General features: G+C 41.3%; 1 protein-coding gene across 1 annotated transcript in view; it reads left to right on the forward strand.

Moving 5' to 3' along the window:
* The first annotated feature begins 235 nt into the window (after positions 1-235).
* The window catches only part of CLINT1 (clathrin interactor 1), a 46,810-nt gene continuing 27,619 nt past the window's right edge, over positions 236-19,426 (forward strand). The window contains exon 1 of the mRNA XM_066560162.1: positions 236-376. Within this exon, the coding sequence (XP_066416259.1) occupies positions 336-376 (41 nt within the window). The 5' untranslated portion in view covers positions 236-335. The remainder of the gene's footprint in view (positions 377-19,426) is intronic.

Consider the following 19,426-nt stretch of genomic DNA (forward strand, 5'->3'; position numbering starts at 1 on the left):
CGTCCCAGCCCCATCAGTTTTATCCCCGTCAGTTTCATCCGGGCCCGGCCCCCCTCACGCCCCTCACGCCCGCTCCCGGCAGGCACCGCGCGGACAGCCCCGAACTACCACTCCCGGCAGCCCTCGCGGCGCCCAGCAGGCTCCGCACCCGGCCCCTCCTTCCCCGAGACTTCAATTCCCAGCACCCCGCAGGCCTGCCCGACCCTTCATTTCCGGGAGCGGCGCCGCGTCCCCTGCTTGGCGGAGGCGGCGGCGGCCGGAGCGCGGTGAGCGGGGCCTCCTGGGGCCGGCGGCGGAGGGAGCGAGACCGGGCGGGTCTCCGGGAGGTCGGCTCCATGTTGAACATGTGGAAAGTGCGGGAGCTGGTGGACAAGGCGTGAGTACGGCGGGGCGCGCGCGGGGGGCCGGGGGCGGCTCGGCCGTGGCCCCTCAGCCGGGCCCGCGTTCCCCCCGCCCCCCCCAACATGGCCGCGGCCCCTCCCCTGCTGAGGTGGCGGCCTCACACCCCCTCTGTGCCCGGCTGACCCCGGCCCCGTTGTCTCTCCCTGCTCCCCTCCCTGTTCCCCGCTGACTGCCCGGGGTCGCCCCTGAGCGTCCTCCCGGCGTGGCCTTGTGGTCCCTCTGGGGCTGCAGGCAGCCAGGGGTTGCTGTACAGGTAGTCTGTGGCCTTTCCATTATGGCTGGCTACTTTCCCGCCCCTTTTCGGGCGCATCTTGGCCCTTCCAGTAGCTGGAGATCAGCGCTTCAGCTTCGTGTGCCCACTCCTGTGCCAGGGTCCCCGTCTGTGTGTGCCCGGTTCGGTGTGCGAGCCCTTGGAGTCTGGCTCTGCTGGATTGGCTCCCAGCGTGGCCCTTAGGCCCCTGAGGGGGAACAGAGAAGTCTCTCAAAGCAGGAGAGGGGGAAAGAATCACCTGCAGGTTTTGAGAGAGCTCCCAAGTCGCCACATGCTCTTTAAAGTGTTTCTCTCCTTCCTAAAGACAGATTGGCCTGCCATTGCCATTGACTCACAGCCCCGAGCTGTTCAGAGTGGTATTGGGCTGAGATGCCCGTTCACACCCCTTACACATTTAAATAGCTCAGATATTTACAAGTTTGTTTCGTTGAATAGAGCCTCCTCCCGCTGAATACTTGTCTATGGACTTGCTTAGCGTGATCATTGTGTTGCAGATGGAGAGTGTGATGTTATTACTGCGTGTGTCAGCCCCTCCTTCATTTTTGGCATGAGAAAAATTTGGTGTGGTGGAGAACTTAGCAAAGATTGTTTTGCCTCCTCAAACAAAAAGCCCATAGGGGAAAGCCTGGAGCACTTCTCCATCACTCTTTTCAGTGGTGCCAGTGATGGGACAAGGGGCAGTGGGCACAAACTGAAACACAGAAGTTCTGTGTGAATATGAGGAAAAGCTTCTTTACTTTCAGGATGACAGAGCACTGGAACAGCCTGTCCAGAGAGGTTGTGGAGTCTCCTTCTCTGGAGATCTTCCAAACCTGGCTGGATGTGATCCTGTGCAACCTGCTCTAGGTGTACCTGCTTTAGCAGGGGGTGGGACTGGATGGTCTCCAGAGCTCCCTTCCAAGCCCAGTAACTCTGTGGGTTGAAGATGTCCCTGCTCATGGCAGGGGGTTGTCTTAGATGCTCCCTAAAGTTACTTTCCAATCCAAACCGTTCTGTGTTCTATGAACTGTGGAATGCTAGGAGGAATAACTGTCTGAAAGTCTGTAGATTGGTACATACCAGATGATATTAATGACAAACAGTTGTACCTGCCTTTACAAGTCAAAAGTCTTTCAAAACGGAGCCTCTGTTTTAAACTTTTTAAAAAATTTTTGTTTCTCCAAACAGCTTTTAAGAGGGCCTGTGTGATGTATAGGCTTAAAGATAAAGGCAAACTGAAGAGAAGTGTCAGCTTATTCATGATAATCAACTGTTTTGTTCAAGGTGCTTTGTACTAGACTGGGACTTTTCTAGGCCAAGATTTGGATGACATTCAAAAACCACTGTGATTAAGTCTTGTCCTGAGGAAGTTATTTACTTTTTACAGCTTCTTGTATACAAAGTCAGCCCTGGGTAAAGTAGTTTTAATAATGTGACAGATGAGGTATTTAGGAGTACAACCCTGACTTGAGTTCCAGGACCTTGCAGGGAAATAAAGTTTTTCCTAAGTTTTACTTGTGTACTTTTTTTGTCTGTAGGACTAATTATCACTATAGCATTATAATATTGTCGCTGGTTTTAAAATGTTTACTTCTAAGGATATAAGTAAGTCCAACACTACATCAAAATCTGAATTACAAAAGACATTCTATTTTCAGAACAGGTGCAACATTTCCAATAATAAAAAACATTTTTTGAATAAACCTCAGTTTTCTGGAAATAACATTATCCAAATAAAGCAGATTGTTTATTAAAAAAAAAGGGGGAGGAGGACCAGGGGGAAGGTGGAGCCTGCAGAGTAAATAGTATTTAGAGACATCAGGATCAATAGTCCCATTGTGTGTGGTGCAGATTTGTCATAATGTCTTCTGTCTTAAGGCTATGACTTAGAAAATTCTCTGCAGAGGAAGCTAAATGATATAATCTGCCTCATAAATAACAGCTGATGCTGTGGCAGCAGCATACTGAACTTCAGCAAGAAACTGCCCTTCTTCCCTTAAAAAGGGAATGAGATTATATGGGGATTTTGAAAATGTTCAAATAGCTTGAAATTTTCCTTGATAGCTTTGATAGTGGTTTTGAGTTCTGCCTCTTGGTTCCATATTCAGCTGATACTTATCTTAGAGTTTCAGTTTACTCATCTGAGGTTTATTTTTTTATCCTTATTTGTGCTTCAGTGACTGAGAGCTCAGTTAGGTCAGCTATTTCAACATGAAGGACTTTTCTTACACAATTCTCAGGTACTTTGGTAAGTGATGATAAACAGCTGTGGGTTACTTTAAATGCTAAAACCCAGGTTAAAATGGTAACCTGTTAACATTCATCAGTCTTAGAACCAAAAAATAGGTTAGCAACTGCAAAATACATCTGAGAAATTCAAATTTATATTTAGTATTTTTGAAGTATTTGGTCTCTATTTATTCTTTGATGTGGTTGGAATTGGGCAGTGAAGTTCATCAGGTAAATTCTGCTTTGTAATTCTCTTCACAATCACCTCTTATTTTTATGGTAGCATTTTCTAGTAGCTCCAAAGTATGGATCTGCATCCTGTTGTGCATGAGACACTTATTTAGATATTGAGTGGTAGTCCTATTGTATTTGAAGTTTAGGAGGAAGACTCTGTGGTAGAGTATTGGATTTACTGTTCTAGGATGTGGTGGAATCCTTTTGTTCTGTGTCTTGTTCTGCCCTTTGTTAACTTCACTGCTTTTCAATGCCAATGCAGCTCCCTACTTTAAATATTTAAGTACCTTGATTAGGTTTGAACAGTAATACCTTTTTCTGGCTGGGCATTGTAAATAAGGTTGCAGTTTAAATCAATTATAATAAAACCTGTATGTACCTAGTAAAATCTGCTTGTCATGAGGTTTATTCTTGCAATTTCAAAATAACTGTCAAAATTCTTCCACCCTGCAATTTCTTAATGGGTACTGCAGTGTATTCAAGAGTTCTTAAAGTGTGTGAAATTATATTGAATTTCTGGTTAGTTTATAGTTTAGAAGGTGCAGGTCTCTGTACTCTTATTTCTTCTGGAGTAAATTCTATTTCCTATTATTATGTGAATAAATTAACTTAAGAAGGCAGCTTTTCACTTTTGTGGTCACTTGTATGGCTTCTTTTTCCCCAGTAATTCAAAACTGAATTTGTAAAGTAAACGAAACAGTTGGAAAATAAATGCAGCCCTCTGTGCTCAGCTCGTTGGCTCCAGGACAGTGAACACTGTTTAAATGGCAGAGGTTTCTGATGGCTCAGGGCCAGGGTGGTGCTTGGTGCAAGGTTGGTGAGTCAGGTGGCAGTTCTGAGTCACTCCTGAGGCAATGGCAGAGATTTCTTGTTCGATTCTCTTTTGTCACAGGCTCAGCTGAGGGCTGCAGTGTGGCTGTGTTCCTCGGCATTGCAGGCAGGAGGTGGCCAGTGGCTGTGACAGAGCACAGAGACACATGTCACACGCTGGAGCTGCCGGTGGGAGTGTGAGCTGCAGGAACATTTGGCCGGTGGGAAGGAGTCTGGTCTCCCTCCCTCCCCTGCTCTGCAGCCTCAGGGGATCTGCAGCTTTGTCTCTGGATGCTCTGGTGAGAGCAGTCCCAGGTATTGTGGCACCCGTGGCAGAGTTCAGGTTACCCCGTGCCTGCTCTGAAACAATCCTGCACTTGTGATGAAATTTGAGGCCAAGTGTTGCATTTACTGCTTGTGAGCTGCAGGAGACTAAGGATCTGCAGCCTGCCTGGTACTGTGTAGAAGCAGCTTACACCAGGAAAGTCATATTTTTATTGGTATAGGTGTATCAGTACTTTGATAATCCAATCACCAAGGGCCTTAACCAAGTTTGTCCTCACTGTATGATAACAGAACTGGCAAAAGATGTTGTGGTCATTGAGAGTGAGTTCAAGAGTCCTGACTGTGGACTGTGGAAATACAGAGTGTTATGCAACTTGGTAACTTCACTTTTAAGTCTTACTGGACAAGTACAGGTTGTGCTTTGTGTTCCCTGTGAGATTTCTAGGAGAGGGCTACAAAGAAAACCCCATGGCTTAAAACAAAAAAAAAAAAAAACCAAACCAACAAAAAAACCAAACCCAAGGAATATTAAGAATTCCTGCTAAAGCACATTTTAACTTGTCAGGAACTTGGAGATATCAGCTTGGCCTAGTGGCCAAGTTCAAAAGCCAGGCCTTCATCTCTTTTTAGTTCTGTTGAATTTCCTCTCCTTGAAGCAGAAACTGCTGATTCTGATTTTACTGAAAGGTTCCCTTATGTTGTTAACCTGCATGAGGGGTTCAGCTCAAAGCAGAACACAGTCTTTGTATGTATATAGGTAGCAAGGCCAGCTGGACTGCTCATGGCAATAACTTCTCTCTTAATATGTCATGTTAACATTTTTGCTGCCTGGTTTCTGTCACAGACATGTAGGACATGCAGCAGGCAGGCTGGAAAACCTTTGAACCCATTGAGATCAGATTGCTGCCTATGCAGCAGTGTGGTGAGACCTTACAGCCACTTTCTTTAAAATTCCATTGCCATTCTTAGCTTTTGGGGTTTTCTGCGTGCATGACCTTAATGTGAGAGAGCTCCTTTTAAGCACCTTTCCACACATCAAAGGATAAGAAACAGTCTCATAAAAGAGGGATGAAGGTGACAGATCTGAATGTAGTTAGGACAGTATTATCCAGATGTTCTTTAATTCAGGTGAGGTATTGTCACTTACGTAAAAGTTAAAGGAGAGGGGCTGTGAATTTCTTGCTAGTAATAGGGATATGACAATTGCCATACTCCTGTTTTGTTCTGTGCTCCTTCCAGCTCAGTTTTGTCCACCTGAGCCCTGCTTTGCTATTAGAGCTCTTAGCCACACCTTTCTGGTGGCCCAGCAGGAATGTTTGCACTCCCTTGTGTTGCAGAGTGGGAGGTGAAGTGTTGCAGAGCTGTTTCCATGTGCTTCACAAACTTGATGAATTGCCCAGAATATAATAGTTTAATTTCTTTTTAAATGGAGAGCAAATAGTCTTGTTTAGAATTGATTGTAATAAGGAAGCATTGTAACACTTCAAAGTGTATTTTAGATGTAGCCACTTGGGTCCTCTGTTATTTATTCTGATGCTACATCTATGCAAAGAGAAAGGATTTTTAGTGTTTGGGGAAAAGGAAGGATTAAAGGAGCTGTTGTCATGAGCTCCAATAGAACTAGGCAGGGGAGAAGTTCTGGTTGATAAACAGCATGTTTTCTTTAGTGCTTCTAATTGTACAATCTGTAAAGAGGAGGGTAAATTATTGGTAGAATAGCATGAATTACTGTTTCTATTGTTGTTGCAATTTCTTGCTGTTGTAACCTAAAGCACATAATGAGACCCTGCACTTCACTCCCAGGTCACAGATGAGGGAAGCTAGTAAGATAATTCTGTCAAGTAAACCACTTCTCATTGTGCTGGTAACAGTTAAAAATCTGCATTTGTTGGCTTCCAGTCTCCTGTTGCTGTCTGCTACCTCATGCTATGTCTGCAGGATACTAATCTGATAAATGCACCTCAGTCATTTACCCTACAATTACAGACCTTACATTGACTTTTGATTGCTCTCTGCTTTTGGAATGCTCATGTTTGGCCAGAAATAGGCAGGATCCCATGTAGCCTTAGCTGGGGGCTTTCAATCCTCCAGCCTAACTGCTTTCTCTTTTTAATGTGCCTGTAATTGTTCTTATTTACAGGTGATTTTCTTGTGGTTCATGGATTTGTCCACCCAGACTACTGAGCTCTTTAATGAAATGCTGTTTGCTCATTCAGTAATAGCAGGTATTATTGTAAACGGTCCATCATAAAATAATATATCCAGCAGAAGGGTAAATGACTGTCTTAACATTTGTCCATTGCTATCTGAATCTCTTGTAAACTCCTTTGCTTCAGTCCCAGGATCATTTAGTTTTCTCTATATTTAAGATTTATTTTGGTTTGCATAAGCAAGATCTTCAGGGCAGTGAACACTTCCACAGTTTTATGTAAGGGACAGTTGGTTAACCCTCACTGCATGAGTTATTCTCCTATTGCTGCTAAAGAGGTGCCCTGCTGATAACTGCTTTAAGAACAGCATTTTGTATTACTATTACAAGCCAGATGATGATGATGATGATGATGATGATCTTCAGCCCTGGAAGGGTTTGTCCTCTGCCTGGTTACCAGAGAGCTGAGAGAAAGTCTTGGCAATACAGAGGAGGACTGGATTTGAACGTGGCATTTGGCTCTGCAGTCAGGCATGGCTGTGTCTGCCAAGTACTTGTAACAGCAAGTTACCTCTTCAGGCTTTCCTCCTTCCCTTAAAAAACTTGCAGAAAGTTGCTGGTATTAATTAGGAAGAAAAAGGGTTCTAGTCTTTGGGCCATGTAATTGAGTATGGGAGATAAGCATCTCTGAAAGTATTATGCTCTGTTATCTCACATACATAGGTACAGTGTTCTCTTGTTTGAATATCCAGCTGGTGGAGTAATCCGTCAAACAGGCACATATGACAAGCTGATGGATTTATTAAGAGTTGGCATAAGGTGGTTGTGGCCAAGCACAGTTTCATCAGCACACTCCAAGTGGTGCTTTTGTTACTGCTCTTTCAAATGTGTTATTGCCATTTTACACCCTGTGGTAACTGACAATAGTCTGTATTATGTTGTGTAAGGTTAGCTCAGGTGTTGGCTTTATGTATTTTCAAGGAATCTAAGTGATGTATGCGTGACAACTTGTGTGTTCTTGAAATGTCTCTAAAGCAGAGTTTTGTGTGCCCTTGCCAAGCAGGTCTGGGCTCCTGCATGGAACTGGTGAAGGATAAGAGCCTTACCTACATCACTGTGTGCAGTTCTGGTCAAAAGGATCAAGGTGCTTAACTCAGTTCTATGCTAATTCTCTTGGTTGTGTTGCCAGTTAGTGTATTACAGAATATTAGCTGATTTGCATAATTATTTCATATACAAGGTATAATTACTTCCAAAGCATTGGACACACTACTGCTTTCTCTCCTCAAGCTTTGCTATTTCAGTGTGCAACTGTAAGTGCTGCAGTTGTCCTAAAATACAATTTTGCTGATCTGATTCTTTTATATTTGTCTCCATTCAGTTCAAGTGTTAAATGAATTTCTGTATTTATATGAAAATGATGTTTATTTCTAAAAACAAAGATGAGCCATTGGAGAATGAGTGAAGCATTGCTTCACAGGATGAAGAACACAAAAATGTAATGATTGAATGTTGTGTGCTTCATTCTGGTACTTTTGGAATATCTTTCATTGATTTATTCTGAAGTGTGAGTACAGCTTGTCCAAAGTCATAATGCAAGAATTCCAATTTGAGCTCATATCCAACATACAGAGTGTGACTGGCCTGTTGACCTGTTGCTTCAAGTATGTTTCAAATACTTTTCTGGCATGTGCTTTATGAGGAACTTCAGCTTCCAAATTACCACTGTGTGCTCTGAACTTAAACTGAGATGGTATTTAGAGAAGAAGGGCAGGAAATTGAAACTTCTTGAGAAGAACTCTTCCCTTTAATAGTTTTTTTTACTGATACAAAGCTGTACAATGGCATAACATTTTGTTAAAAGTTGGCTGTTTCACAGACTTTGTTTAAATGCTTATTTCAATTTTTTTATTTATAAGACAGAACTGGTGAAGGGCAAGAGAATGAAAAGCAGAATTAGTAGCACATGGACCAAGTGAATAGTCAGATTTGCAGTTGGTCTTTTTCCAGCTCCTTGTAGTGATCTGGATTTTATTGACACCAGTCAAAAATGGACCCAGTTAGACACAAGGATTGACAGCTGCTGTCATGTTTTGGTTTGGAGCAGGAGCTTATTTACCTGTTCCATTTGGAATGAAGAGCTGTTACACAGCTAAAACTTGAATGATGCTTGGTGGCCTCTTTAGAAAGAGCAGTTGTGTAGAAGAGCAGAACTCTCCAGAACAAAATGGTCCTCCTATTCTGCCTCTCTGCTAAACAAGATCTGATTCTAACTGGGGTGAATTCATTTTTTTTTTAAGGTATTCCTAGGCAAGGTCATGAGAAATTGTTATAAGTTGGTACCTTACTTCTTTTCAGAAAGCTCTGTAGGCTGTGGTGCTCTGAGTACTCTTATTTTTTCAGTACCAGTTAGAAAGGGTGTACATTACTTATTCTTGCATTGTGTGCTGTGTAATGATGGTGTTTGGGTTCCTGTGTGAGGAATTGGAAAGAAGAACAGACCCAACTGGAAGCTCTGTCTCTCCCAAAAGGACTTTTTAGATTATCTGGATTTGAGTTAGAGTAGTTCCCTAAATTTATTTGCCATACAATTGTGTTGCACATTTGAGGAAGCAGTGTTGAGATGGGAAAGGCGAGAAGGACCCTTAAAGTTCTCGAGTAAGTGGAGGACATTGGACCCAGAGTTAAATCTCCCCTTGCAGTTGCCCTGAAATCTCAAACCCAGTCAGCACTTTCACCAATAAGAAAACATAGCCCAAGCCACGAAATCAGAGTTTGTAGTTTCACACTCGGTGTAAGCGTAGGCTGATGGTGAAAGAGGTTTCACAGCCTCCTGTCTGCCACAGCCTGCACACTTCTCTCCCTTTGCTGGCACTTGCAGACTTTCTGCTTGATGAGAGAATCTCTGACTAACCAGTTGTTTTTGCCAGTTTCGTTCTCCACTGGATTAGTTCCCTGGTATAGTTAACTCCATCGTCACACAAATATTTGTACTGGCATAAAGGAAGGAATGGTGTTTGGGCAAGAATAAGTGGCTGGGGGCAAAGTACAAGTTGAGAGCAATGCACCCTTAGCAGGTGATTTCACAAGCAGGTTGAAGAGCTCTAAGATTATTTTTCTACTAATACAGAACTTATTGTTATACCTGGCCATTCCCTGTCTTTGCCTTTCTTGTGCTAGTGGTGAGTGGTTCAGTATTTGCTTGTGCTCTCTTGCTGATAACAGCTAAAAGAGCCCCCATAATGGTTTTAGGGTTCATAACTGATTTGGGCACCTGTTTTGCAAACAGCTGCTCATGGCACCATAAACACTTGTGGTGATGGGGAAAGGACAGGAAGGTCAACTGTGGGAGCCTTTTTCCTTGATAAGACATTTCTACATATTTTTGTTATTTAAAACTGTACTGTTGGTGGTTTGTTAGCTGTAAGTTTGAATTTATTTAAGGTTGTTCTCCTATCATATATCACAACTTGAAGGTTCCAAGCCAACCTTTCTGTTGTATCACTGTTTTGATGGGGAGGGTAAGCATCAATATTCTACTTCCACTCTTGGATCACAAACTTCTGAGAAAGGATATAAACTGAAATACAGTTTTGTGACTTGTGTGGGGCTACTTTGAATCATTCTGGCTCAAACAGATCTTCATATGAGAAGCTTTCAATTCAATTTCTGCAGATTATTGCAATAGGAATACTGGTGATATATATTTGGGTTATATCAGAGTGGAGAAGTGGGTATTCTGTGTAGACTGTTACTTCAAATAGATTAAATCTTTCTAGAGGTGTTTGGTTTGCCACTAAGAATGAAACTACCATGACACCAATGTTATCAGGGTCTGTTTATGGGTTATAAGGAAACCACCTCAAAGTTCTTGAACTTTTTCCTCTCCTCATCCAAAGGGTGTGTCCTATCCTGACCAGTTCAATATTTACTGCATGCTTAATAGATATTAACTGGTTCATTTGGGATACAATTAAAAATATTAGTGTATATTCAACTTATTTAATGAGACTAGCCTGCTTTTTTTTAATCTGTTGTAATAATAATGAGATCTATTGGGAGTTAGGGAGGGTTTTTTTTTTCTCTCCTCCATTCTGAGTCAGAACAACAAATGTGTTTCTTGGTGGTTACTCTCCCCATCCTGTCAAGCTGTTGAGAGTCATCCTAATGTAGGTTGCAGACTGTGCTCAGTGTTTCCTCTCAAGACATTACTTTATACTTAGTAAACAGATAGCTCCCTGTGTGATTTTTGGAGGTGTGTTTTGTTTTGCATTCTCCAAGACTACTCAGTTGAAAGGGTCTCTAAGACTATTTGGGGTGTGAAGAGAAGAAGGCTTTTGATAACCTTAGATAATTTTATTGGACTTGCAGTAGGTGAATGCATCTTCTGAAAAATAAATTAGTCTTGGTAACTTACATTTACTAATAGAGCTGATATCTTAAAGATTGCTGTCACTTTTAATTATTCCTTGTTTTGACAATTACTGAATTATTTAAACTATTTCTCTATATGATTATGTGAAGTGTGGGGGGGAACTCTCTGTTCTGAGGTATTTATTGTCTATATGAGTTAACTTCTATCACAGTGTTCTAGCTCTCCTTGCTACCAAATAGTTGATTGCATTTCTTGAGACAGCTTGAAAACATAGTGCTAATAAACTCCTAATTGGCAAGTGCAGTCTCAGCCTTCAGCCTGCCAGTGTTGTTTTTTTGTTAATTACACAGTAACTGTAACTCCTGTAGCTGCAGACATTAGCTCAGAAAAATCCAGTGATCTTACCATTAATGGGTAAATAAATAAATAGTGCCCATGTTGAGCCATTGTGAAATTTGTTTGTTGCAAATACACAGTGCCATTTGAAATTACCATCTCTGTGTGGTCAGGAACCAGAAACTGGGTCTCTGAGGCAAATGGAGCAGCTCCTGTTACCTTTTTAGGACATGAGTTACTTGATCTCCTGGAGGAACCAGTTGAACAAAGGGACACCTGTGAAAGGAGAGGAAACATCATTATCCTCCACAAATTAACATGGCTTGGAAATGTGAATGTTAATTTGTCTGTAATTGACCGGATTCATTTCACAAAAGAAGACTTGCTTTCAGTCAAAGTGCATGTTTGTGAACTTGTGGGGTTTTGTTTGCCCAGCTTTTTTAGTTAATGTGAGACACCAACCTAAACATTTTAATGAAATAACATTAATATGACGTTGCTTTTGTAATACTTATTCTGAATGCTGTGTTCTTACTGCTCGTGCCCATTTTTAGATACTCAGCCCTGAATAGCTCTGGAAGGACACTGTCATTAACTATTAACTAAAATTTCTTTGTCCAGCTGTGTAATACAGCAACAGAAGGACTGCAAGGTTGTAACCTACCCTCATGGAAAATAGAATCACTAAAGACAAGTGGTATTAAGCAAGTTTAGTCTATTTAGGATTATGGTGACTACTTTTTATTTTTGGGTAAACTTGTAGCAGAGAAGAAATGTAGTAATTCAAGTTTATTAACAGATGAAGGATCTGAAGTAGGAAAGTATTTGGGGTTTTTTGTTTGGTTGTTTGTTTTTTTTATTTTAACTTACTGTTGGAAAACTAAACAGTTGTGCTAATTCTAGGAGCTGGCAGTTCAGGACTCTGAGGGCAGAGCAAGTTCAGAAGAGGACTGTATTTTGCCTCTACCTGTAAAATCTTGGATGCTCCCAGCTTATTCAGCAGAATTATCACTGCATACTTGCCTTTAGTCTTTCCACAATATAATGGGCATCTTTTGAAATTGTCAGATTATGATGCTGAGATTTCCCCTTGCACAGCCCTGCTTATGCTAAAGGTGTCCAAAGTATTTGCTGTGAGACTGCAAAGTCTTAATTGCAATTTAATTATAAAATGTTGAATTTCTTGTTCTTGTTAGCAAGGTGGGATGCAGGGGAAGGTTTGGTGTTGTGAATAGCTTCCTTCTTGGGAAGAGGGAGGGGATCGTTTTGGAGACACTGAAACAGATGTTTGAAGGACCTTGATTGTGTGTTCTTCTCTGTCTGTGTGCAGTGGAGTCAAGGAATAAGTTTCTGGCATCCAGACATATTCCATGTAATCTTACATAAAGACAGCATCTTCCTTATGTTGGCTGACATGTAATGGTCTTCTGGATTGGATTTCAGTATTGGGTATGAAAGGAAATTCTGCAGGTGCATTAGAGCTATTGAGTGTAACAGCTATTGTAGCTCTTCATGGAATAATGGAATAATTCTTGCTTTCAGCTTCAAATAGCAAACAAGCAGACTGAAAGGAAACAATTTTGAGAAGAGAAGCTGATCAGCTTCTCTGTAGTGACATTGGTATTCATTTTCTGGTTTTATTTTGATTATTTTCCAGAAATAAAAGGTCTGAAATCTGATGTTGAGGTGGCACATTTTGGGTCTTTTTACAAACAATAGCAACTGTAGTATTGATTCCTGTAAGCTTAGAAGTAAGCATAGTAAATGATAATGCACTTCACTTTATAATAGCCAGGATAAAGGCAGCGATCTCACTCCTCCTGAATACCTCCTGCTTAGCAATTCCACTGCAGGACATTTGCATAAATGAAGGAAACAACTGCTTATGAACCTGTGGTTTGATTATTTGGTATGAACTGTTGTTTCCTCTTCCTTTCTCCTGCTCAGAAGTGCAGTTCAGTTCCTGCCTCAGCCTTAGGACATTTTCCAGGGCACAAGGCCATATTAAAAGTGCAGTTGAAGGCTTTCTGGTTTAGTTGCTTCACCTGCTACTTGGACCATGCTTGTGTTGATGAGACACATGTCCCAGGCTTTCCTGGGTAATGTGTTGCAATACTTCGCTACCACACAGGTGCAATGGGGAGCTGTACAGAGTCATGGCTGTGTAGTTAAAGGCAGGAGGAAGCTGCAAGCCCTTCACAACAGCCTGGGTGTTGGGGATAGAGAGCAGCTTGTGTTGTAGAAGGTTTGGTATGTTCAGTGTGTGTGATTTATGTGCAGTTGGGTGGCTGTTGTGTGACGCTGGCTGCCTGCAGCCTGAAAGGCCAGGGAGAGGAGCTGGTGGGAGTTGGAGCTCTGGAGGTAACAAGGGTAGCACTCCCTGAGTGGGACTCCAGACTGACCTGTTCATGTTACTGTACTGTGCCCCTGAATCTGATCAAAGAGCTTGTATCAGGTGCTTACTGTTGGCTTAGAGGAGTTACCTGTACTCAGGTTTATGTCTCAGAAATGATCACAGAAAGAAACAGATACTGCAAAGTACAGGGGTGCCTGGGATGTCACAGTGCCAAAGTGTGATATGACAGCAGAGAATTATCAGTTTTTGTGTTAAAAGCTTCAGTGCCTGCATTGTTTAAACTTTTTTCAGCCCTCCCTGGTGGAACAGCAAGCATGTGTTTAGAGCAATGCTTAATTTGTAATGAATCTGGAATTAGGGCCATGTTTTAATGGTACTCAGCTTGCAATGAATGGATAGCTGAAACTACAAGGATCATTAAGCATGGCCTATTAATGTTGGGGTGTTGGTTTTTGGCAATATTAAACTCCATATAACTGCCTGTTCATTCTTCTGTCCTCACCAAAGACTCTGTCAACTGACAAATAATTGAAGCAGTTCTTTGAGTAGGGAAAGTTTGGATTATTTAGAATTCATTGTGATTAGTGTCACTGAATGGATCTGTGCTGTTCACAGGTGCACTGACTCCTGTACAATGTTCCTGCTTTTCCAAGTAAAATCTCTTACCTGTAACTATTCAGCTAATATACTTCAAGCATGTATGGCATCAGGAGGCTTTCTTGGCCACTTGGTGCATTACTGTGTGCTTAGAACTTGTACAAGCTCTTCATGGTATCAGAAAACTGGTATGAAGTTGTTGGTGATCCCATTTTAAATGAGTAGTGAGTGAATGGTTACAAAGAGCATAGAACTGCAGGAGGTGTAGAGGGAGAGTGGGGCTTATCAAAGCACTGGTAATTTTGGGGTCATCTTAAAGCACTAATGCCACATCTGAAATTCTGAAAATTTGAGGTACTTCCTCAAGAAGTCACTGCAGAACACTTGGGAAGGTGTGGAGTGTCATACCTACATAATACTGTGTATTATTTTTACTGTGAAGTTGGTGGTTTGGTTTCTTTCTTTCTCCTCCCTATCTTTTGCCTCCATTCAAGGTCACTCTCAAAATTTTTTGTGGTCAGGATAGGAAGTCTGAGGTACGCAAGTGAGCTGGAGTTGTACAGCCTCAAAGCTCACTGGTGCCTCATGCTGAGCATAGCTACAACTTCCTTGTCTTCTGAAAACTTCTACCCCTTTTGTTTGTTGTTTTGGAAGAAGGAGAGGACCTTATCCTTCTTGTAAATATTTTTCTCTCAGCATCAAAATGTTGTGCCCTAACCCTGAAAACTCAATGCCTGCGTTGTTTAAACTTTTTTCAGACTGGGAGCACTTGTGAGTCTCTTTTTCTGTTGAAGATTTCTTAAAATATTTGAGCTGTGGGCTTGAATGTGGTCTCTCAATTCTGTGTGCCTACAAGGAAGGAAGTAGCACTTGATACTAATTTTGGGGAGCCACACCTTAAGAACTTGCTTTATATCTGAAACCAGCATTTTATCTTCAGGGAAAGTTACACTCAAAATTACATGAATGCTACAAAGCCCTAAGAAACACAGTTGGTTGGAGAGTGTACACTATGTGTAGAAGCTTCTCAGTCTCTCTTCCCCCAAAATAATATATTTAAATTCTAGTTTTATGTTGTAATGGTCTACCAGGGCTTATTGGGATTGACATTTTTGTGCTGGTATTTTATTCATATAAAAAGCCTTCTACAGAAGCTGTTTTTCTATTAGATTTCACTTACACTCTGTCCTATTTGATTAAACCTTTGTTTCCAGTAGGAGTCATGTTACCTGACTGGATCACAAATAGGGAAAAATTAAAGGTAAATCGTGTGGTGGAAAATTTATGATGGCATTTCCTGACTCTTGAAGTGCAGTCTGAATTCTATAAGGAGAGGTACTTAAGTCTAAAAAAAAAAAGTTTAAATTGTTGCAGCTTGTTTGTTACAGAAGAAAAAACCTGAAGTGTAAGGAGCAGAGTGGCAAAATAAGTGTGAGGATTGAGCAATAGCAAATTGAGTCACAGCATGCATCTGGAAGTCTCTTTAGTTCTGCAGTTACAAAAGGTTACACAAATTTCATATGTCCTCCTCTTTTTGGACTACACAGCTGCTGTTGTGTGACCATAGCATGTTGAACTTCAGAAGAGATTAAATCCACAGGAATAGGAGCTGCAAAGCAGTGACTCTAATCTGATGTGCCAGATGGAAGCTCACAAGAGGCAAGGAGGCTGAAAACCTGCACAGGGCAGTAGCAGCATCGTTTTTGTGTCTGGATGAAAACCAGAGTTACTGTTCAGTGTGTCGCTGTCCCACCAAAGTGTCAAGTGTGGCCTCAATGGCAGCTTTCTTTCCACTTGTTTGTGAAATTGCTTTTCATGCTTAAGTTTATTCGGATTTGTCACAAGAATGCTTTGTGTGTAACTGTCCTCCAGTTTCAACTAAAAATGTGACCTAAAAACTAATACTGTAAACCAGTGGAAATGCTATTATGGTGCTCTTACTATGTAAATTAAAAGGAAATATTTTGATTCATTCTACTTGTTGGAGCGTAGCATTTATTTTTGTAAGTTACCTTTTAAAGAATGATTTTGAATTAAATATAATAAAATGACAACACTATTAAGCCTTCAAAAATGGAGCTGCAGAAATATGCATTTGAAGGGAAGATAGTTTATAATAGCTGAAGTTTAGGGCATGGTAACTGAAGAATGTTAGGGTGGACGTTTGGAATGAAAATTTCCCATTAAAAAATGGGGAAGTAAAGAAATGGGTCTGAACTTTAAATGAAAGTACACTTTGTATAGTAGTACAAACCCATAATCAGTATTATCAACATGGCAAATTCTTGATGAGTTTGAGAAGTTATTTACTACCACATAATAAGATACATAAAGCAGCCATGTATCTGTTGGTGAACCACAAGGGATTGTTTTATGTAAGAGTATGAAAGTATTAACACTGACATACTGCAGGGAATCTGCAGTAGGAGAGGTGAAATCAGTCTTAAATCAAGTGGGGGAGGAAGTGTTTGTTCCTTGCACAATTACACTTTAAAACTGCCATGTTCCCATGCTTCATGTTCCCAACATCTGCAAAAAATAATTCAGCTGTAGCAAGAGATTACAAAACCTTTCAGGGTATAGCATTCTGCAGTTGGGAACTTCTGAGAGGGGGAAACATTGAAAGCAAAGACTTCAGTAAGGTGCAGTGTTGGTTTCTGTAAGTGAGAGGTCTGAGTTCTCTAACAGGCTGCAATTTAATTTTTAAAGTTCTTTTTGACAGTGTGTGTGGTGGATTTGGGGCTACTTTGTTTACTTGGTAGTCTTTTGTGATGAGAAGTTGTAAGGCACAGGAAATAGCTTTATAGTTCCTTCCTCCCACAAGTTGAAATTCATTCGTGGCCATCAGGATGTTTTTCTTGGCTTATCTCTTTCTGTGCAGTTTGCCTTGCACATCTGCCACATAAATTATGAAACTGAACTTGAAAAGCTGAAAATGTATTTCAGATCCTACTGTATATAATGAAGATTGTATCATTGGCCAGAAGGAGTATGACTGCTCCTTGCATAGAAGGTCTGGAATAATACCTGGCATTCATGGACTAAACTGGCTGGAGTCATATTTGTAATGGTTCTGAGGAGTGGCTGAAAAATAAAGAACTTCAAACGGTCAACAGCACTAATGCTGTGCTGTTACCTCTCTGTAACCTGAGGTATTTCACCAGACATTTTGGCAGATGGGTCCCCATCTGTTTCTTTGTTGAATGTGGACTGCTGGCTTCCTATTTGGTATCCATATGTTTTATCTGTAAGGCTCTAAATCTAAGCTGCATGTTTTATAACAAAAGTGACATTACTGACAGGAGCAAAATGAAAATGCATTAAGTTTGTTACATGTTTTTAAGTTAGTTTGTCCTCACCCAGCAAGAGGAGAGAGGCTGGCTGAGATGGAATACATGAGTTCACTGAAGGGAGGAGCAGCCCCATCTTTATTTGGAATGCCTTCTCTGAATAATTGTGAATAGCATGAGGTGCATAGATTCCTGAATATCCATTGTATTGTTTGGGATAACAGGTGGATAAATGATGTCCTCTGTCTGTGAACCAGTCTGCACACTGAGCTCTCTAAGATAACAAGTGACAGTGTCATAGGATAGTGAAATCTTACCCTAAAACACATTTTTAAATCTGATCCCGAAATGCGTTTTTCTGTTTTACTTTGTATTAAGTCCTTTCAGTTTGTTGGAACACAGGTTTGGACCAGTGATCATCTGGAATCCCTCAGAGCCTGAAGGAAGGGATGCTCACAGAAACAAGTGGAGTTGATAGATGCTGCCCCTGGTCATGGGGTGCTGTTTGCTCCGTGTCCTGGCCTCTGGTGGTTTGGGAGGCAGTGCTGTGTGGGTTAGGATCAGTTCTTTTTTAGCTCACCAATTCAAATGCTCTCTTGATAGTATTTCATGCCCAGATGGATAAGTATTAAATGATTTTTTTAATTGGCAAAAGTGTTTCTGGAAACTAATTAACAGTTTAATAGATGCCAAGATTCCTACACCTGGGAGTGGGGGAGATGTATCCTCTACTCAGGCAAGTTGTGTAGCTTTTTTATTTACTGTGTGTTCTCAGTAGTTGAAACTAACTTGTGCACGCAATTTAAAAAAAGATCATTTAACATTAAAGCAACTGCTTTGCGTTCTCAGAAAGCTTTCCCTCTATTTCTACCCCTCCTTCACAGAAACCTTTTGATCTAGATACTAAAAATAGTTTAGATGCATGACTCACAGGAGTTAAATGGTGAGATGAGGTTGTGTTCACTCCTCTCTGAGGGCTTCATCTTAATTGCATGTGTGTCTGTGGGTGGGGGTCTTCTAGATAACTGTATTGTGAAAATATTGCCAGGGCCTGCCTTGTCTCTTCTCCAGATGGTGAATGTTCACTTGGCTCATTATATACTGCATTCAATCACTTCACATTTTTAAAAAACAAATACAGCTATAATCTCAAATGTCTAGAAGCAGCTCTGTTATGTTAGTGTCATTTTGCCTTAAGTTATCAGCCCCTCTAATGGTTTTTGGGAAATCTGAGCACAGATTGCTGCTGTTGCATTTGGATAATACTCCTAAAACATGGGAGTCATGTGAGCAGTCACTCGTGGTCCCTTTCTTGTCTCGGTGGGTGACTGTGGCTCCTCAGTGAGAGGGAGCTATTGGGAAAATCAGCTGCTGGGAGACAAAGGTAGTTCTCAAACTGCAGGGGCAGGGAGCTGGCTCAGCCTCCAGGTGTGAGTTACTGCTGCCTTTGTTCAGAGCTTTACCTGCAGTTGTCACCTGGGTGCCTTTCCATAGAAGTGGTGGGATGTTTAGGTGGAGATAGGAAAGGTGAATAAATGAACCATGTGCATGTGTTCTTCTCTATTCACTTCAAGCAAACTTCCTGGTGCTGTAACTTAATGTTTTCTCAACTATTTATGCCTTTTATGAACCTTTCTGGTTGAATAATGCAGTCCCCACTCAGTTTTAGATCCAAAAAGCACCAGCACAGAGCTGTGGAATAGTTTCCTTACTGGGGTTTGTCCATGTGGAATGTTACTGTGATGGTCTCCTTTGCCGTGTCACCACTGAGGTGATGAGATTTGATTCAGAGTCAGTAACATCTGCTCTGTCATGACCAAATTTAAAGTGTGCTTTGCCTTTATTCACTGTGAAAGTCACAGGAAACACAGGGAAGACTTTCTAAAAATAAGGAAACTACTAACAAAATTACTAAAAGAATGAGATTAAACTATTAGTATGGAGACTCGCTATTGAAGGGATAATGTGAAACATGTTATTCAAAAGATAAAATCATGTTGTGTCTGTTTTGGCACATTAAATAACAAAAGGTTAAAATATTTGCTTCTTGTAAGACTTTGGCACCACACCTTATAGTGCTGTACAGTAACAGAGCTTCTCTTGTCCTCTGTTT

This window comes from Molothrus aeneus, chromosome 15, assembly GCF_037042795.1.
Source record: "Molothrus aeneus isolate 106 chromosome 15, BPBGC_Maene_1.0, whole genome shotgun sequence".
NCBI lineage: Eukaryota > Metazoa > Chordata > Aves > Passeriformes > Icteridae > Molothrus > Molothrus aeneus.